At 36.4% G+C, this 19,872-nt stretch overlaps 1 protein-coding gene across 1 annotated transcript in view; it reads right to left on the reverse strand.

Moving 5' to 3' along the window:
* Positions 1–19,872, reverse strand: part of COPG2 (COPI coat complex subunit gamma 2) — a 265,234-nt gene that overhangs the window by 180,503 nt on the left and 64,859 nt on the right. The window contains exons 10-20 of the mRNA XM_065939126.1: positions 17,260–17,393; positions 16,434–16,501; positions 14,438–14,626; positions 9,205–9,300; positions 8,661–8,904; positions 6,391–6,466; positions 5,459–5,562; positions 4,854–4,979; positions 4,034–4,096; positions 3,156–3,295; positions 762–933 (exon numbers count right to left, since the gene is read on the reverse strand). Coding sequence (XP_065795198.1) covers positions 762–933; positions 3,156–3,295; positions 4,034–4,096; positions 4,854–4,979; positions 5,459–5,562; positions 6,391–6,466; positions 8,661–8,904; positions 9,205–9,300; positions 14,438–14,626; positions 16,434–16,501; positions 17,260–17,393 — 1,412 coding nt within the window. The remainder of the gene's footprint in view (positions 1–761; positions 934–3,155; positions 3,296–4,033; positions 4,097–4,853; positions 4,980–5,458; positions 5,563–6,390; positions 6,467–8,660; positions 8,905–9,204; positions 9,301–14,437; positions 14,627–16,433; positions 16,502–17,259; positions 17,394–19,872) is intronic.

Below are 19,872 nucleotides of genomic sequence, written 5' to 3' on the forward strand. Positions count from 1 at the left end.
TGAATATACTCTGCAGCAAACATGGGAAGAAAAGGACTCAGGTGGGAAAACGGAGAAAAGAAATCAAATACAATACTTGACATTCACAGGGGGTAGGTCATAAGGTCTTAGAATCCCAAATTTGTAATTACTGTTGACACTAGCAGTTGGCTCTCCTTCCCACGTGTGCTGCACCGCTCCCCCCGCCCCCTCCAACCAAGCTCCCAATCCAATCGCCAAGAGTGCACACAGGTCAAGTAGATAACAAAGCCTTTCTCAACTGTGGATACACAAATGTTGGTTAAACTAGTCACTATGCTGAGACATACTCTCAGACACTTGCCTTGTGTTATAGGACCCTTAAAAACAATATATTTTACGATGCCATGGGTCTACTAACTAAAAAGTCCTTAGGCTGCCCTAAAGAAACATCAGGGAAAAGCAGGCCATGATCCTTCATAGGGGACATCAGGTATATGCACCCTCACTAGTGATGATACTGTTTGAACAGAAAGTGTGAGTTCTGTTTTGGGCTACCACTGTATACATTCAGTTTCTCTTTTAAAATTAAATGTCCAGCATATTTTACTCAGAAATTTGGTTATAAAATTAGTATTTCTATAGCAGTAACTAACTTTATAAATTTACAATTCATTATCACTACATTTATGAATCACAGAAAAGAAACAAATTCTTTGGACCCCAAATATCTGTCCAGATACTTCAGAGTTCAAGTGGTAATGCACTCTTAATCACATCTCTTGTATCCTGTGTATTGGTACCTGCTATAGAGTCATCTTCGGGTAAACGAACGAGAGTATAGCATACTCCTGGTTGGTTGTAAGGCAGGCTGGGGGCTGGGATACAACACAGCACTTCATAGGCCTCTGATGGCTCCACCTGCACTGTCACTTTCTCCAGTAGCTGGTCATTGAGAGTATTGGTACAGTCAAACTGAAAAGTCATCAAATAGGAAAGTTATGAAAAAGAACTGTTTTCAAGTAAATTGTTTCTTCCTCCCCATAACCCACGACTCAGATCTGGAATCCATTAAACTTTCTCTCTCTAAACACTACACATGTCTCCCCCTAAGATTTTTCTTGAGACAACAAGGATAAGCTTATTCTTGAAGTCTTTCTTGTTCATATTATTCACCAGTCTTTTCCTCTTTCCTGAGATTTGAGTTCTACCAAACAAGATGGTAGAAGTCTGACAGCTGGCTGAGAATCGACTTGAAATCCAAGTTTTTGGAACAACACACTTAATTTACCCTGATATTAAGTGAGGATCATTTTTTCACAGGTTATACTTTATGCTGTCCAACTTTTTCAGACATTTCAGTTTTATGTTCTTTTAAGTTTAAATCATCAAAAGTATCACATCACACAAAGGCAACTCTCTAGCTATGGAGTTAGGAAAGAAAACCAGAAAAATGCTGCCAAGTTGCTTCTCTATAAAAGGAACCAAAATCATAAACTCAAGGAATTCAGTCAGTTCAGTTCAGTCGCTCAGTCGTGTCCGACTCTTTGCGAGTCATGAACTGCAGCACGCCAGGCCTCCCTGTCCATCACCAACTCCCAGAGTCCACCCAAACTCATGTCCATTGAGTCGATGATGCCATCCAAGCATCTCATCCTCTGTCATCCCCTTATCCTCCTGCCCTCAATCTTTCCCAGCATCAGGGTCTTTTTCAAATGAGTCAACTCTTCGCATGAGGTGGCCAAAGTATTGGAGTTTCAGCTTCAACATCAGTCCTTCCAATGAACACTCAGGACTGATCTCCTTTAGGATGGACTGGTTGGATCTCCGTGCAGTCCAGGGGACTCTCAAGAGTCTTGTCCAACACCACAGTTCAAAAGCATCAATTCTTCGTCGTTCAGCTTTCTTTACAGTCCAACTCGCATCTATACATGACTACCGGAAAAAACATAGCCTTGACTAAACGAACCTTTGTTGGCAAAGTAATGTCTCTGCTTTTTAAAATGCTGTCTAGGTTGGTCATAACTTTCCTTCCAAGGAGCAAGCATCTTTTAATTTCATGGCTACAGTGATTTAATGAAATTAACTTACATTAAATTTAATTTCACCATCTGCAGTGATTTTGGAGCCCCCCAAAATAAAGTCTCTCACTGTTTCCCCATCTATTTGCCATGAAGTGATGGGACCGGATGCCATGATCTTAAGTTTCCTGAATGTTGAGCTTTAAGCCAACTTTTTCACTCTCCTCTTTCACTTTCATCAGAGGCTCTTTAGTTCTTCGTCACTTTCTGCCATAAGGGTGATGTCATCTGCATATCGGAGGTTACTGATATTTCTCCTGGCAATCTTGATTCCAGCTTGTGCTTCATCCAGGCCAGCATTTCTCATGACGTACTCTGCGTATAAGTTAAATAAGCAGGGTGACCATATACAGCCTTGACGTACTCCTTTTCCTATTTGGAACCAGTCTGTTGTTCCATGTCCGGTTCTAACTGTTGCTTCCTGACCTGCATACAGGTTTCTCAAGAGGCAGATCAGGTGGTCTGGTATTCCCATCTCTTTCAGAATTTTCCATAGTTTATTGTGATCCACACAGTCAAAGGCTTTGGCATAGTTAATAAAGCAGAAATAGATGTTTTTCTGGAACAAACTTGCTTTTTTTGATGATCCAGCAGATGTTGGCAATTTGATCTCTGGTTCCTCTGCCTTTTCTAAAACCAGCTTGAACATCTGAAGTTCACAGTTCACATATTGCTGAAGCCTGGCTTGGAGAATTTGACCATTACTTTGCCAGCATGTGAGATGAGTGCAATTGTGTGGTAGTTTGAGCATTCTTTGGCATTCATTCCCTTTCTTAGGGACTAGAATGAAAACTGACCCTTTCCAGTCCTGTGGCCACTGCCGAGTTTTTCCAAATTTGCTGGCATATTGAGTGCAGCACTTTCACAGCATCATCTTTTAGGATTTGAAATAGCTCAACTGGAATTCCATCACCTTCATTAGCTTTGTTGGTAGTGACGCTTCCTAAGGCCCACTTGACTTCGCATTCCAGGATGTCTGGCTCTAGGTGAGTGATCACACCATCGTGATTAACTGGGTCATGAAGATCTTTTTTGTACAGTTCTTCTGTGTATTCTAAACTAAAGGAGAATTAATACTAAATCCCTTATCAGAGCCAGTTATGACACGTCTCTCACCTGGAACACAATGTGATTAGTAAACATGTGCTTGACACAACGAACAAAATATTCTGTCTCTGCTTCTGTAAGTTGAACAGGCTCAGAAGACTTGAACAAGGGTCCTAAATTCATAAACTCAGGAATGGCAGCCAGTTGCTCTATCAAGAAAAAAGGAAAGAATATTGTGAAGTAATTGGCCTCCAACTAATAAAATAAAATTTAAAAAAAAAAAAAAAAGAAAAAAGGAAAGAAGAGAAGGAAGAAAAAGAAGACAGGAGAAGATATTACTCTGGGTAGCTAAAATGTTTTAAAAACACTCAATTAATAATATGTCCCCAAGCTTTAGTGAAGTAATCTTTTAAATAAGAGTTTATACAGTTAATTGGGCTTCCCTGGTGGCTCAGCTGCTAAAGAATCTGCCTGCAACTTGGGAGACCTGGGTTCAATCCCTGAGTTGGGAAGATTCCCTGAAGAAGGGAAAGACTATCCACTCCAGTATCCTGGCCTGGAAAATACCATGGACTGTATAGTCCAGGGGGTCACAAAGAGTCAGACACAACTGAGCGACTCTCACTTCACTTCACAGTTAATTACTAAGAGCAAAAAAAAAAAAAAAAAAGAAAGAAACTTAATTCCTAATTTCATAGAATTTGAGTCCCGTTAACCAAGATACATGGTAAGAACAACATTCTGAGTAAGCTGACAACTGGAAATTGCCAAGTCCCACAGATTCCAATAGTCCTAACAATAGGAAGCTATGACAATAAATTATATTCAGTCATATAAAGATTTCCCATAATGAGAACTAATCAAATTAAATAAAAAGTGGTGGCCTTCATTATAGTTACAATGCCTAGGGAGCTGGGCTACTTCCTCTACACAGCAAATTATCATACCTTGGAAAATGTCTTGCCTGGAAGGTGCCAGCTTCTCGGGCTTAGTAGACAGCAGTGTGATTTCTACAGAGACAGGGATGAGCAGTTAAGTGAGCTTTCCCTCCCACTATGTCAAGTCAAACATGCATACAGGAGATGAGGACAAAAACTTACAGCAGATATATAAGGAGCTATTGCTAAATCATACTGGGAGGTTCTTTGTCACCCTTTTTGGAGGGATACTCAAAGTCTATTTAGTGAACATACTTCATGAAATAAATAAAGCAAGTTCTAAAAATACAGAATTTGCTTTAATGGACCAGAATATTTTAAAAAATTACTATTAAAAGGAGGAACAGTTTATAAAACAAATCTCATTATTCAAATAGGAAAAACTACTTATGTAGTATCAACAACAAAAAACTGAAAATGTTGAGGGCATAAGATCTTTCATTTTTGGTTTGAACCACTACACACTTTGTCCATTTATTTTTTTAAGCCTTCCAAAGAAAAATGAACTAAGAAGTTAATCAAGATCAGAAAACAAAAATAGGAGGTGACAACACAACTACTGCTCTGAAACACTGACAACTAACTTCAAAAGCTGTAACACTTAGCATTAAAAAAAAAATCTTTCATTCTATGTCACACTTCATATTCTTGCTTTCATGAGAAAATAAGAAAAAAATTTTAAAACCCTAACTTTAAAAATATCATTCATCTTAGTTCTATAAGATTTAGAAGGAGTGGCCATTAAAAGAAATATTAGAAAAAATATGCCAACAGTGTATTTTATTGGGGTAAAACTATACACAGTTTAAAAACAAAGTGTTCCCATTACCTGCTTTCTGTTCAAAGACGGGAGCCATAGCAAGAGGAATAGATTTCATATCAAAGGGCTTTTCTGAAGGCTCCAGCGTGTACTGGTGTAAGGCTTTTTCCATCCCTGGTACAGAGACTGTTAGACCTATGAAAGAGAAAACTCTCAGCACTAGAACTTCTTGCCAATCCTAGGATCCAGACAGGCCCGGATTTGTAATATTTATCTAAGCTTTCTAAAGAAAACTATAACCACAGATTAATAACCTAAATTATTAAAGACTATAGGCACTGAGGAAGCACAGGAGCTGAGCATACATATTTGCAACAAAATGGAAGTATCTTCCAGAAAACAAAGCAACAGAGCCATGTGGAAACAAAGATAGCATAAAAAAAAGGGAAAAGGTAAACCCATCCAAGAGGGAGCTCAAAGAGAACCAGGAACAAGCAATACTCTTTGGACTTTTACATACTTTTAGGTTTCTTTAGAAATGGAAGTGCATTCAGAGACAGAAACCATGCATTCTGCCTAGTGAAGCCAGCTCATATGCAAATCATGAGATATGCTTCCAAGACACCACTTGTAGAACAAAAGTAAATTTGTCTCCATTCTTGGCTCTCACTGACCATTGAAGATGTATGTAGCATTCAGTGCCATCTGCCTCTGCTGCAGCACATTCAGATAGAAGGTAGCTCTATCCCGTACCTCATCATCAGTATCCATCATACACCTGTCCAGGGGATACAGAATAGGCATGTCATAGAGCTCTAAAAGATATCCAAAGCTTTACCACTATGCCTAACGGACACGATCCAGGCCATCTGATACTACTGTAATACAAGAGCTCAACAACAGTCAACAGTGGCTCCTAAAATCTCCATACATCCTGGGTATTGTTCTGAATTGGTAAAGAAATGGTGTCATTATGAATCAGAAGCACTACATAAGTAGGCATTAAAATGATTAGGAAGAACACAGTAGCATAAGATAACAGTTTGGAGTCCGTTCTTTGATCTGCAACCATATGACCCTGGTAAAGTTTTAGACTTCTACAAACTAAAAACTGGCAATATTAGACTTTCCAAGGATACTAAAAAGCGTTCCAAACCCAGGCACTGATATTGCTCAGATGGCAATTTGTTTTATTTAAACCAGCCAGCTTTTGGCTTATAATTTTTCTGCTTCAATTGCAAGATGTAATCACAGAGTGTTTGCTAAAGCAAGTTTTTTCCTCATCAAATAGAGAGTCAAGGAGACCATGAAAAGCTGGTATTTTCAACTCAGCACAGTGAAGCTCTTTGAAGTTGGCCTCTGCTATACAAATTTGAGGCACATGTATTTAAGTCACTTTCTCAAAATCATGCATGAGAAATTAGAAGTAAAATTTTGTATGCACTTAGTACACGCAAAATTACCAAGAGTAGGGAAAACGCCATTTGTCCCTGACTTACTCCATCAGCTCTACTCTTAGGCCCTACAAGGCATCTGATATGGTATAATAAGGAATTATCTATTCAGTCACATGGCATTCATTTTTTTTTTAAATTCTTTTAGTTACCTTTGTAGGAGTACTAGGATGCTTGGGAGAAGATTTTCATTCTGAGCCCCAAATTTGGCCAAAGTACTCACAGCAGCTATAATGGAGCATAAAATGAAACAACATGAATATTGACTTCACAGAGTTAAGCAATGATTATTAAGAAAAAAATTAGAGGAGTTTCCCCATGTTCGGCTGAAATAAACTCTCACTGTTTGTGAACTTCTTGTTCTTATTTCCTTGATCCATTTAAGCATAAATAGAGATAGAAAGTGGGTCCAAGAGAGTTCTGAATAAGAAAACTCTGTGCATTGAGGAAAAAGGATCATATGTATTTCTTATATGAGCTATTCTTCAGTCTAACTTCTTACAGAGGAGCCTGGTGGATTACAGTCCATGGGGTCGCAAAAGAGTGGAACACAGCTTAGTGACTAAAGAACAACAAAACAAACCTCCAACAACCAGCCCCACACACAGGGGGAAAAACACCCAAAACTCTATTAAAATTCACTGTATCAACAAAGATTTATTGCTTACGTAACTTTTGTCAGGAGTTGTGCTTAGTGCTGAAGGTAAAAAGATAAAAGATGTAGCCCCTGACCTCAAGGAGTTGTAGTCTAGTGGGAAAGACAGGTATAAATAGTTACAACATAGTAAATTCATGGTAGAACCATATCCTGGATACTATACGAGCAGAAAAAGGAACTTTAAGTCAAAACTGGAGGAGAAAACTGACAAAGAGCTCACACTTACTACCTGCACTAAAGCTTGCAGAACAAGTAGTTAGTCAGAGGAAAAGGCAGGAAAAGAGTATTTGCGGGAAAGAGAAGTGAAAAGTACCAAGGCCCTCAGGCCAGAGAATAAAGTGTGGAATGATTCTGGGACTGGAGGCAGCTGAGTAAGGCTGAAGCACTGGACCTGCGCTGGAGAGCAGGAGGAGACAAGTGAGAGATTAGACACAAAACAAAAATAGGTTCCAGTTTAACCTCAAAATTATTATTAACAGGAGTTAATAATACAGGATGAATCTGTGTATCTGTAGCAGGGTGTGCTACACTCAATTTGTGAGCAGATTTTGTATGCAATGTACATTTTGGTAGCAGAGTGTGGAGAATATAGTAGATGTGGGTGAGAGTATAAGCAGTCGGACTAACTGGGCACCTGAAATGGATGGGAGCCTAACACAGCCCTCAGGAAAACTGAGAAACAAAAAGAATGAAGAAATATATATTGAGGTGACAGAATGGACAGAACTCTGCCAAAAGGTAGACGGAAGTTATAAAACAATGGATTAAGGTTCTAGTCTTGCAACTGAGTGGACAATATAGGTAAGGATTTCTGTTTGGGACAGTATGAATTTCAAGCTGAATTTGAAGTGCCTGGGACAGCTAAACATACAAGCTCAGGAGAGAGACATGACTACAATGCCACAGCATATCACCAGAACTCTGAAAATGATCACCAGAAAGAATGTGGATGTTGAGAAGACAACCCCCTAAAGAAAACTAACATTTTAAGGAATGGAAGAGAAGCTCTGTAAAGAAGACTGAGGAATGATGGAAAGATGCAGGTTATTTGTGGAAACCAAGGGAAGAGGGTTTCATGAAGTGTTTAGTCAACAGCCCATCAAATTGACTGAGGTGAATAAGGATAAGAACATTAAAGTGTCCAACTTGATTTTCCAGCTAGCTTCTAAGTAATTTTTAAAAAAATAGCTTCAGAAGATTTTTAAGGGAGAGAGCAAGATTATAGTGAATTGAATAGGAAATGGAAAGTAAGTTCAGAGAGGCAGCTGGTAATGGCTGCTTCAAGGTTCCGTAACAGGAAATATGGTCAGTACCTAGTGAGAGACAATGAATCAAATGAAGGCCTGTAGTTTTTTAACAGGAGAGATTTGGACCAGTTCACATGCTAAGGAGAAGGAACAATTAGAGAGAAGGAAGTAAAAAAAATTCCTAAGATCTGTTCAAAAAGTCACTTAAAAGTTATACTGGGAGACAAATTTCAAAGACATTCATACTTGAGGCCTTAACTGAAAAAAATGGATGACACCATCAAAGTCTTCTGTCAATCTGAAGGTCAAGGGTTACGTGTCTCTGATACAAGGCTGAAATCAGGATGGAAACTGGAATACAAACAGAGAGCTGTATATCTGAGGCCTAAGTATGCACCAAGATCCCACCACCAAATAGACATTGCAACGTCATTTTCCAATTTCATTACCACTCCCTTGAGTTAAGCATTTCCCAAGATCACCAGTTATGCTCATCATCAGTGCTCCAATTACTCACCAGCTCTGACGGCCTCATTCTCCAGGACAACCCTATTAAAAATAAAGCGAATATACTTGGAGGGGACAGGTGTTCTGGGGCCCTCTTTGCCCAACAAGTGCAGGATCTTCGTAGCCAGAACAGTGTGTTCACAGTCCTCGATGAATTCACAGAGGTGGGCTAGACCTGCCTCTTTACTCTCGGGGTTCTCTTCCACAATGCTGATTATGCAGTCCACGATGGCCCGCTTATATTCAAAGCCTCCCTGGCAGAAAAGAAAAACTGCCATTCACTCTGAGGGTACTGTTTGGAAAAATGATTTTACTCCAAGGCTTATGATGTAACATTCAAATTTCATTTCCCTTACCTTCTGAAAGAAACAAAAATATTTTTTCTCTCCAAGTGGGAAAGCCAAAAGCAATAATATGTCTAGTAACAAGACATAAGCTAGAATTGAGAATATTATTTGACAACCATGTTGAGATTATAAAGAAAGCTGCTTTAAACACTAGGGTATAAGAATTGAAGCGAGCAACTCCCCACAATTAAAAAGCAGTCCACCTACATCATCTCGGAGCATGTTGGAGAGGAAAGTCATCATGACGCTGTGCTTTCGAGGGTACTTCTGACAGAGAGCACTAATTGCCTGTACAACCACGACCTGTAGGAAAACAAACAAAAAGGACATGCACCTTTTATAATGGCTGTACAACTGCCACCTAGAGAAAGACACAGAAAGGGCGTTCATCTTCATAACTTCAGCTACTTAAGCATACTTTCCCTCTTACTTACCACAAGCTAAGAAGGTACCATAATTAACTAAAATGACAATAATGGCTCTTTGTGAAAGAAAATCAAAGAGGAAAGGAAAATAGAAAGCAATGCAAAAATGAAGTGCATTCAAGAGACCCCTCCCTTTGCTCCAAAGCAAAATAAGCTTCGAGCATATTTTAAAATTTTACTTTTAAAATTTTCACATAAAACTTTTAAAGTGAACAGTAAAAATAAAAAAAACTTAAAGAGACTGCTTTCCAGAGAAGAAACAGAGAAAGTCACCAAGGAACTACTTCAAAATGGTTTCTAGGAAGTTTTTACCACAATTTTAAAGACCAGTGTCAAGAAGTAAAAAGGGTGTGAGACTTTTACCCTACTTGCAAACTTTAGACTACCATAATATCATGGATGCTAGAAGAGAACACAAGGATCCTGAATGAGAGATGAAAGACCGTTATTTACTCACAGCAAAAGCAGTAGCCAGTGTATCGGCATTTGGGGCTCAGTTTTCTGAGCCCCAATATCCACAGGATGATGCAAAAAGGACTAGGTAACACTTGAGTCCACAGTAGGCAGCATTACAGGAGAATCTGAGATATGAAACTTGAATATTTAACAATGGGCGGTAAGCATGCCAGTCATTTATTCAGAAGGGAAACATCATCTTTATTACACTTGGCAATAAGCATGTTTGCTTTTTGCTCTATAGGAAGGACTGTCTCTTCTAGGGCTGTATGGAAACCTGCCCTTTACTACTTAAGGGAGATGCTTACATCTTTTGAGATTGGAAGAAACTTTGTACTATACAAAGGGAGCAAAACTGGTATAGTAGGAAACAAAGGGCAGTTAGTGTGTAATTTCCTGGGTGTGCAGAAATGCAAGAAATTTATGGAGACTGGAGAATTGTCTCCCAACAACCAGACAGTCCCAAATCTATATATGTTGTTTCAGAGCATAGAAAATGAAGGGAAATAGCCACAATCTTTATGAAGCAATGACACATAAACCTAATAAAGATAGTATATGTGCAGAGAGAAAAATTATAGATGGAAATCATTTGTGAATATTGATACAAAAATTCCAAGTGATATATTGGCTAACAGACTCCAATCCGACAGTAAGAAAATGATATCCCATGATGAAATGGAATGTATACCAAGAATGCAAGAATGGTTTGACATTAGAAAATTAATATAATTCATCAATATTAATGAGTCTAAGAAGAAAAAGAATATGACTACATTCACAGATGCTGAACAGCCTTTGATAAAATCCAACACTTATTCCTAATAAAACTTCTTTTTTTCATTTATTTTTGGCTGTGCTGGGTCTTCATTGTGGCACACGGGCTCTTCATTGCTGTGCATGGGCTTTCTCTAGGTGTGGCAAGTGGGGGCTAGTTGCAGTAAGCAGGCTTCTTAGGGCGGTGGCTTCTCTCATTGCAAAGCACAGGCTCTAGAATGCATGGGCATCAGTTATTTGTGGTACATGAGCTTAGTTGTTCTGTGGCACAGGGGATCTTAGTTCCTGGACCAGGGAACTGGACGTCCCCTGCATTGGCAGGTGAATTCTTAACCACTGGACCAGGAAAGTCCCTTAAAAATTCTTTAAAATGTAAGATAGGAATGGATGGAAACTTTCATTTTATGCACACACACACACATACTCCCTCAATCCTACTGGCAGCATATTACTTAATAGAGAACCCCAAGAGTCAGTTGTTTTAAGATCAGAAACAAAAAAAGGACGCAACTATCCTGACTATTATTTGACATTATTCTGGCACTATTAGCCAATGTGAGTAGACAGGAGAAAATAATTGAGGAATAAAAATCAGAAAATAAAAGACAAATCCATCTTTATTTACAGATGATATAACAAAATAATGTGGAAAACTTCAGAGAATTGATGATAAAACTAACTCTAAAATAATTCATCAAGGTAGCAGGTTGTAAAGTTAACATGCAAAAATAATACTACTCATACACATGAATAATAACTACTTAGAAGATATAGTGAATAAAAGAAGATTTATAATACAAACAACAATAAAGTACATAAGAAAAGAATTTTTAAAACATTCAAATCTAATATAAAAATACCATAAAATATTCATGAAAGGCACAAAAGTAGACTTAAATTTTAAAATATCCTTTGTTCTTGGTTAGGATATCTCAACAGTATTATTTGTTCTCCCCTAAGAAAACGTATAAATTTAATGTGATCTCAATAAAAATGCCAATGAGATTTTTTAAACAAAGCCACTAGATGGGCTAATACTAAAGTTCAAAAGAAATATAAGGATGTAAAAACAGCTAAGGAAAATAAAGAGCTGTGAGAGAAGACTAACAGATACTAAAACATCCTTACAAATTTTAAAAATATTTAATACAAATATTTAAAACAGTGTATGGTACTGATGTATGAATAGATAAAGGGAACAGAAGAAAAGAACAGAAAGCCTCCAAACAGACACAAGTATTAACACATATGGAACTTTAGTATATGGTAAAAGTGATATCTCAAATACTGGGCAAAGACAACTCTTTAAATAAAATTGTGGGGGGTGGACAACTGGACAGTCATTGGAAAATTGTAAGATCCATTTCTCATTCTATATAAATATAATAATAAAACCTAATAGATCATATATTTAGTATGAAATAATACATATACTAGAAGAAAACATGGGTGAATTCTTTCCCCCCACCATGGGTGAATTCTTATTACTCAAAAGCCCAATGCAGTAAAAGATCAACAAAATTGCATAAAAATTAAAAACTTGTGCATAACCAAAGTATCATGAGAAAAATCAAAGGACAAATTGGGAGAAAATATAACACGCTTCACATTTAAAGAACTAATATCTCTAATATACCAAAAACTTTAATAAAGGAAACAAAAGACCAAAAATCCTATATAAAATTAGAAAAAGACATGAGCAGACAATATTCAAAAAGATATTAAATGATCTTTTGAAAAAACTTCAAAATATAATATATGTACTCTACTGGTGAGGGTATGAGGAAACAGGCTGGTAGAATTTAACATTCTCTATGAAACTACATATTTATCTACTCTTCAACCTAGCATATGAACTTCTAGAAATTTACCCTCAGGACACACCACCAAAATTTCAAGAAAACATAGACATAAGGTTGTCTACTGCAGCATTATCTGTAATCACAGAATATTGCAAAGTATCAAACGTTCACACATAGGAGATGCATTCAATAAACTACACTACAAAATGAACTTCATAACCTCCCAAGGTTTCCCAAAGATTCAAAATGTCTATTTGAATACACAGGCTAAGTAGGTTTTTTAAAAGTAGGTAAATACAAGAAGAGAGTAAATAGGGTCAGTTATACCTCTTGACTAAGAATTAAATAAAAATGAAGGAATAAAATCTTTTAACTTTAATTCATCTAAAATTTATTGCTATTTTTATTTTCTTTGACACATTCTCACCAGTTCTACTCAACACTGTATTAGAAGTCCTAGCCATTTTAGTTCCGTGAAAAATACCGTTGGTAGCTTGGTAGGGATTGCATTGAATCTATAGATTGCTTTGGGTAGTATAGTCATTTTGACAATATTGATTCTTCCAATCCATGAACACGGTATATTTCTCCATCTGTTTGTGTCCTCTTTGATTTCTTTCATCAGTGTTTTATGGTTTTCTATGTATAGGTCTTTTGTTTCTTTAGGTAGATATACTCCTAAGTATTTTATTCTTTTTGTTGCAATGGTGAATGGTATTGTTTCCTTAATTTCTCTTTCTGTTTTCTCATTGTTAGTGTATAGGAATGCAAGGGATTTCTGTGTGTTAATTTTATATCCTACAACTTCACTATATTCGTTGATTAGCTCTAGTAATTTTCTGGTAGAGTCTTTAGGGTTTTCTATGTAGAGGATCATGTCATTTGCAAACAGAGTTTCACTTCTTCTTTTCCTATCTGGATTCCTTTTACTTCTGTTTTAATAAGGCAAGAAAAAAAAAGAAAGGTACTTGAATTGGAAATGAAGTATCTATTCACAATAACATGATTATTTACATAAAACTATCCTAAGGGATGTATATAACAACTATGAGAACCAATAAGGGAACTTAAAAAAAAATAAAGGAACTTAGCAAGAATATTGAGTTATGAGAAAGTTAAAGTATTTTAAATATAATACTAGTACCAAACAATGAAATAGAAATGTTAATAAAATGGATTTTAAAAAGCATAAAATATTTAGATATGAATTAAACAAAATATGTGCAATACCTCTAGAGTAAATGCTACCAAACATTGCTCAGATAAATTAAAGAAGACCTAAATAAAGGGCGCAATATGCCATATTCATGAACTGAAGAATAACTATTATTAAGCTGTTAGCTCTCCCCAAACTGATTATAGATTTAACACAACCCGAATCATAATCCTAGAAGGCTTTGTTTTACAGAAATTATAATCTGATTCTAAATTTTATATGGAAAGCAAAGGAACTAAAATATTACAAAAAAGGAAAAAGTTGGGAGACCACACATTTAAGAGGTACCAAAAAGCTACATTAATTGATACAGTGTGATACTGGCATAGGACCAACTAATAGTTGCACAGAATGTGATAAGCATCCCAGAAACATACCTACAACTGTATGGTTATCTGCTTTTTAGACAAAGATGTCAAGCACTCCAGTGGGGAAAGAGAAATGTTTTAAATTATGCTGGAATAACTAGAAATCACAATGGAAAAAAACCTGAACTTACACACAAATATTAATTCAAGTTGGATCATAGACCAAAATGTAAAAGCTAAAACTATAAAACATTCACAATAAAACATGGCAAAGTATCTTGAAGACTTAGCCAAACGTTTTTGAGGACACAGAAGGCAATAACTGTGAAAGAAAAAAATTAATAAATTAGACCATAAAAATTTAAAACCTTTGTTCATCAAAAGACACTATTAAGAACAGAAATGTTACGGTAAGCCAGAGACTGGGAGAAAACATGGTCATATTTAAACTCCTACCTTGAACTCATCTGAGATTTCAGACACAAAGGATGATATCTGCTTCATGAGTCTGTCCACACTGCTCTCACTTCCTGTTTTGAGAAGCGTAGTAATGGCCAGGGTAGCAATGCTTCTGTTTGAGTCTGTGATCAAGTTTTCTAGGTCCAGATTGCAGGCAGTGACAGCAGAGGGGTGCTTCATTGCCACCTTGTCAAAGGGCAAGAAAAAAAATTAAGCAAATTGCTACTAATAAAGACCAAAATTTTAAAAAATAAAAGAGGAAAATATGAATTTTAATTAAAGTAAATGGCTTTTGAAAATCTAAATGAAACAGCATAAGTTAAAAAATAATTATTTCAAGACGACTGCTTTGGATTAATAAAGTATGCTATATTATTTGATAAATGATTAGCTGCTAGTTATAGTACTGCATAGCACTTCATCTTCATAGGTTTCTATAACCTTTATAACAATATCACAGTCTATCTTTTACTATAGTTGGACTGTTTCTCCTCATAGTACATGTGTTCATGGTTATCTATTCTACTAGATGTTAGGATCTCTGAGAGTAGGAGCTAGAATGATAAACATTGCTCAAAGATATTTAAACTTAGTATCACTTACAACACCTCTGGTATTTAAGCAAGCAAACTCCAGTCAAATTTGATTGAACATGGTCACTAAAACATGTCTGTCATTGACCTGATTCTTTGCTTTTATTGATGATGTTGACTTCTCTGCCTAACCCAGTACTGGTATAGAATCCTTTACCATACAATGCTAAAATTTTGAAAACTCAGCAAAGTACTGGCATCAAAATTCACTTCACAGTAAAACATGACCCAAACTAATGTAAAACTAAGTATTAATTTATTCCAGTTAGTGAGGATAGCCATATATATAAAGCAGAAATATTAACGTGTCTGTCTCTAATCGCTCCAGGCATAAAGAGATTAGTATTAAGAGATGGCATGATATTACCTCTCTAAAATTCAAAAATTGGTGAATTCTCAGATACATTTGGCTGCAAGATCATAGATGAAGAAATGTACACCTATATCAACTCTTCAAAATACAATTCCTATTGTTCTATAAAAGTTTCTTCCTTGGCTGCTCTAAATTTCTCTCTTCTCCAATTGTTCATACAATTAATTTATAATCTAATGTAGTATGTAACTACATTAGATCAGACTTCTATAATATTAAACTTTCATTTAAAATTTTTATAGTTATTTAATTCATCCTATGCTTTGCACTGTATCCTCCAGATTTACGCCGCCCAATATGGTAGCCAAATAACCACATGTGACTACTAAGCATTTGAAATATGACTATTCCAAATTGAGGTATGCTGTAAATACAAAATAAACTAGATATCAAAGACTTAGTATGAAAAGCTAGAAGGTAAAAATGTATCAATACACAGTCAGTATAAAATTATCAGATATATTTTATAAACATGGTGGTAAATAAGATGTATTATTAAAATCAATATCATCATTAAAAAATTTAATATGGCTACAATAAAATGTAAAATTACACAAGTGACTCATATAAGTGTTTCTATTGGATAGTGTTGCTACAGACCAGTCTTATCCAAGAGAACTTTCTGCAGTGATGGAAATATTTTATATATGCAGTGTCTAATGTGATAATCAATAACAACACATGGGTATTGAGCACATGAAGTGTGACTGCAATGACTGAGGAACTGAATTTTTAAATTTTTATTTAATTATAATTAACTTAAATGGAAACAGCCACTTATTGCTAATGTCCGTCATACTGAATGGTATGGCTCTTGAATGTAAAATACTTAAAGTCAGAAATTATAATCCTTAGTTGAATAATACTACCTATGGCCATATGTGAGGTCACAAATGCAAGTGAGGTGCTACAGAAGTCAAGCCCATAAATCATATCTACTAACTTTGGACGGAAAGCCAAATGCTTCAATTTAATGTTTCTCAATCAAACACTGATACAAAATAATAGTTAGAAAAGGAACCCCTACCTTGTTCAAGGTCCTCACAGCTGCATATCTCAAAGCTGGCTTAGGAGAACTACAGAAAAGCTGAAGAACTAGGAAAGAAAAAGAGTCACTGTTAATATAGCTCATTTCAACATTTAGCATATTTCTGAAAATATAGCACATGAAGAATCATATTAAAAATACACATAAGAAAATTAGATCATAGCATCAAAAATCCACATAAAAATATACCATCAAAACTAGAAAAAGTACTTTTTGTTGAGTTATAAAAACTTTAAATATAGGAAACAAAGTTTATTCTTTTTCCAAAAAAATTAATATACCCATTAATATCTGAAGTTAAAGAATAAGAATATTTATAGTTATAAGAGAAAATGGGTTTTTTAAACATGAAAGAAAACTTAATTTACTTGTTTTTTAATTTTTTTCTCAGTAAAAACTTAAATGTTCTGAATATGAGGAAATAACTTCAGAAAGAGGAGTACAGTCACCCTTCCACACCTGCTGGGACCCCTGGCAGATACCCAAATCTGGGGATGCTAAAGAACCTTATAGAAAATGGTGTAGTACATTCAGCCCTTGGTATCTGCAGGTTCTACATCTAAGGATTCAATCAACCATGAATCAATCTAGTTGAATCAATAGGATGTAGAACTAAGGACGTGAAAGTACAACTATCATTAAAGTACCAAAATAGATCATCTCCTTATCAGAATGGAAAGGCTATATATACAGAGCTAAGGTTTGAAAATACCTAGCTTGCAGACCTATGGAACTTAAAAAAAACATAAGACTATAAACTTATGTTTATAGTTTATCAAAGCCAGTTATCAAATATACAACTAACCTGAAACAGCAGGTGCCAACTCCCTTGCAGTACAGTTAGGAAGATGAATGATAGCAGAAGCAGCTTCATAAATAACCATTTCATGTTTATTTCGCAAGCAGCTCTCAATGAAATCAAAGACTGGACTTTCATGGCTAACAATAAATAGATAGGGCCATAATTAGACATCATAAAGAACAGAGGCAATGTGCACAGTGGTTAAAAGCACAGACAGAATGAGAAGCACTTTGGAAATATGAATGAAGGACCTCTGAAAATCCACCCCTCCATAAAAGCAGTGAGAATACTAGTGTAAATTTCAAAATCAACTTTTTCAGCACTTTAGAAAATAGCAAAAGGCTTGCAACAATCTTAGAAATATTTATTCAAGATGAATTGCTGAATTTTCACAAGAACAGTAAGCTTTCTGATATTTTGTTTGCTATGTGTGCTCAATCTCCTCAGTCATGCCCAACTCTTTGCAACCCTATGGACCATAGCCTGCCAGGCTCCTCTGTCCACGCAATTCTCTATGCAAGAATACTGGAGTGGATTGTCATGTCCTCCTTCAGGGGATCTTCCCAAACCAGGGATTGAACCTGCACCTCTTATGTCTCCTAGCATTGGCAGGCAGGTTCTTTACCACTAGCGCCACCTGGGAGGCCCCTGTATTCTGGTATTTTAACTTGCTCTACTTCATGCCCTCTTTCCAGCTTCATGGGAGCCTTGAAAAGCAGGGCCTCAGAACCATACTAGCTCTGAAAGCCGGCAGCCTTGGAGCCACTGAATGGGGCAGATGAATCTGGAGAATCATCAAAAGCCCTGTCCCTAGACCACTGTCACAACTTGACGTGAGTGATGCTCCCTAAAAATGCCCCATTCATGAAGCTAATCTCTTTTTTTTTTCTAGTGGGGGAACATGCCACACAACACTGGGATCTCAGTTCACCAAACAGGGACTGAACCCATGTCATCTGCAGTAGTAGCATGGAGTCCTAACCACTGGACTGCCAAGGAATTCCCCAAAGCTAATTTTTATCTCATCTCACTCAGATGTCATTCAGTGAGGGAAGTCCTATCCCCAGGAGATCTGTCTCCCCCAAATCAGCAGCAATTGCTTAACACTGCAGTGCCACAGGCAGTGATTCTAGCTGGGGCAAACAAGAAACTGGCCCAAAACACATAAAGAGAAAATATAAGAAATGAGATGCCCGCTTCTGACATACTCCTAGGATCTAGAAGGCTGTGCAAATACCCATGAAATTTCTGACAGAGCTCGAGCCTCTCACTCATGCTTGACTTTGAGTTTCTGCACAATTAGGAAGGGAAGGCTAAGACAGAGCTATGAATTGCCAGATCATGGGAGGCATGCTCCAACACACAAAGTGCCCACTGATAAAAAGATGGGAGATATGTTGGTCAAAAGCATTTCAGAAAATCTGTGAAATTATTATCCAAACACTCAGCTAACCAAGCAGAGATTTCAGTAGGGATAAAGAATGATAAAAAGTAAGGACCACAGAATTACTTCTGGAAAGTCACTACACAAACAACAACAACAAGCAGCAACAAAAACAAACTCCAAGGATGGAGAAGGGGGAAGTAAGGGTGCCAGAGTTAGCACAGTATATTAAATATCCAGTTTTTGACAAAAAAGTTATGACACACACAAAGAAATAGTGAGATATGGCTCATATATACAGGAAAAAAGCAGTAGAAATTACTCAAGGGAGCCCAGATGTTGGATTTACTAGGCAAAAGTTTAAGTCAACTAATATAAATATATTCAAAGAAGCAAAGGAAACCATAGCTAAAGAATTTAAAGGAATTTAACAATTACAGGCATGACAGTCATGTTTCACCCAAAGGAGAGTATCAAAAAAGAAAAAAAAAGCCAAATAGAAACTCTGGATTTAGAAAAGTGTATAACTAGAATAAAAAATTCAAATTCGCTTGGATAAAAAAATAAGAACCTACACCATACTGCCTACAAGACACTCACTTTAGGATGAAAGACACAAACAGACTGAAAATGAGGGGATGGAAAAAGATTTCATGCAAATGGAAACAACAGGAAAGTAGGGGTAGCGATATTCATATCAGACAAAATGGACTTTAAAACAAACTCTATAAAGGAAGACAAAGGAGGATACTATAAAATGATAAAGGGATTAATACAAAAAGCAGACATTAAACTTGTTAATATGTGTGCACCCAATGTAGGAGCACCTAAATATATAAAATAAATACTAACAGACATAAAGGGAGAAATTAACAGGAATACAGAAACAGTAGGAGATTTTACCATCCCACTGACATCAATTAACAGATCTTTCAAGACAGAAAATTAATAAGGCAAGAGAGATCCTAAATGGCACAAAAGAATGGATGTACTTAATTGATATCTACAGGATATTTCAACCCCCTTCCAAAAAAAAAACAAAGAAATACACACTCTTTTCAAGTGCTCATGGAACATTCTCTAGGATAGACTATATACTAGAACACAAAGACAACAGAAATTATTCAAGACAACAGAAATTATTTCAAGCATCTTTTCTGCCCACAACAGGATGAAACTAGAAATCAACCACAGAAAGAAAGATGGGGGAAAAAAACAATTACATGAAGACT

The sequence above is a fragment of the Muntiacus reevesi genome, chromosome 6, assembly GCF_963930625.1.
Source record: "Muntiacus reevesi chromosome 6, mMunRee1.1, whole genome shotgun sequence".
Classification (NCBI taxonomy): Eukaryota; Metazoa; Chordata; class Mammalia; order Artiodactyla; family Cervidae; genus Muntiacus; species Muntiacus reevesi.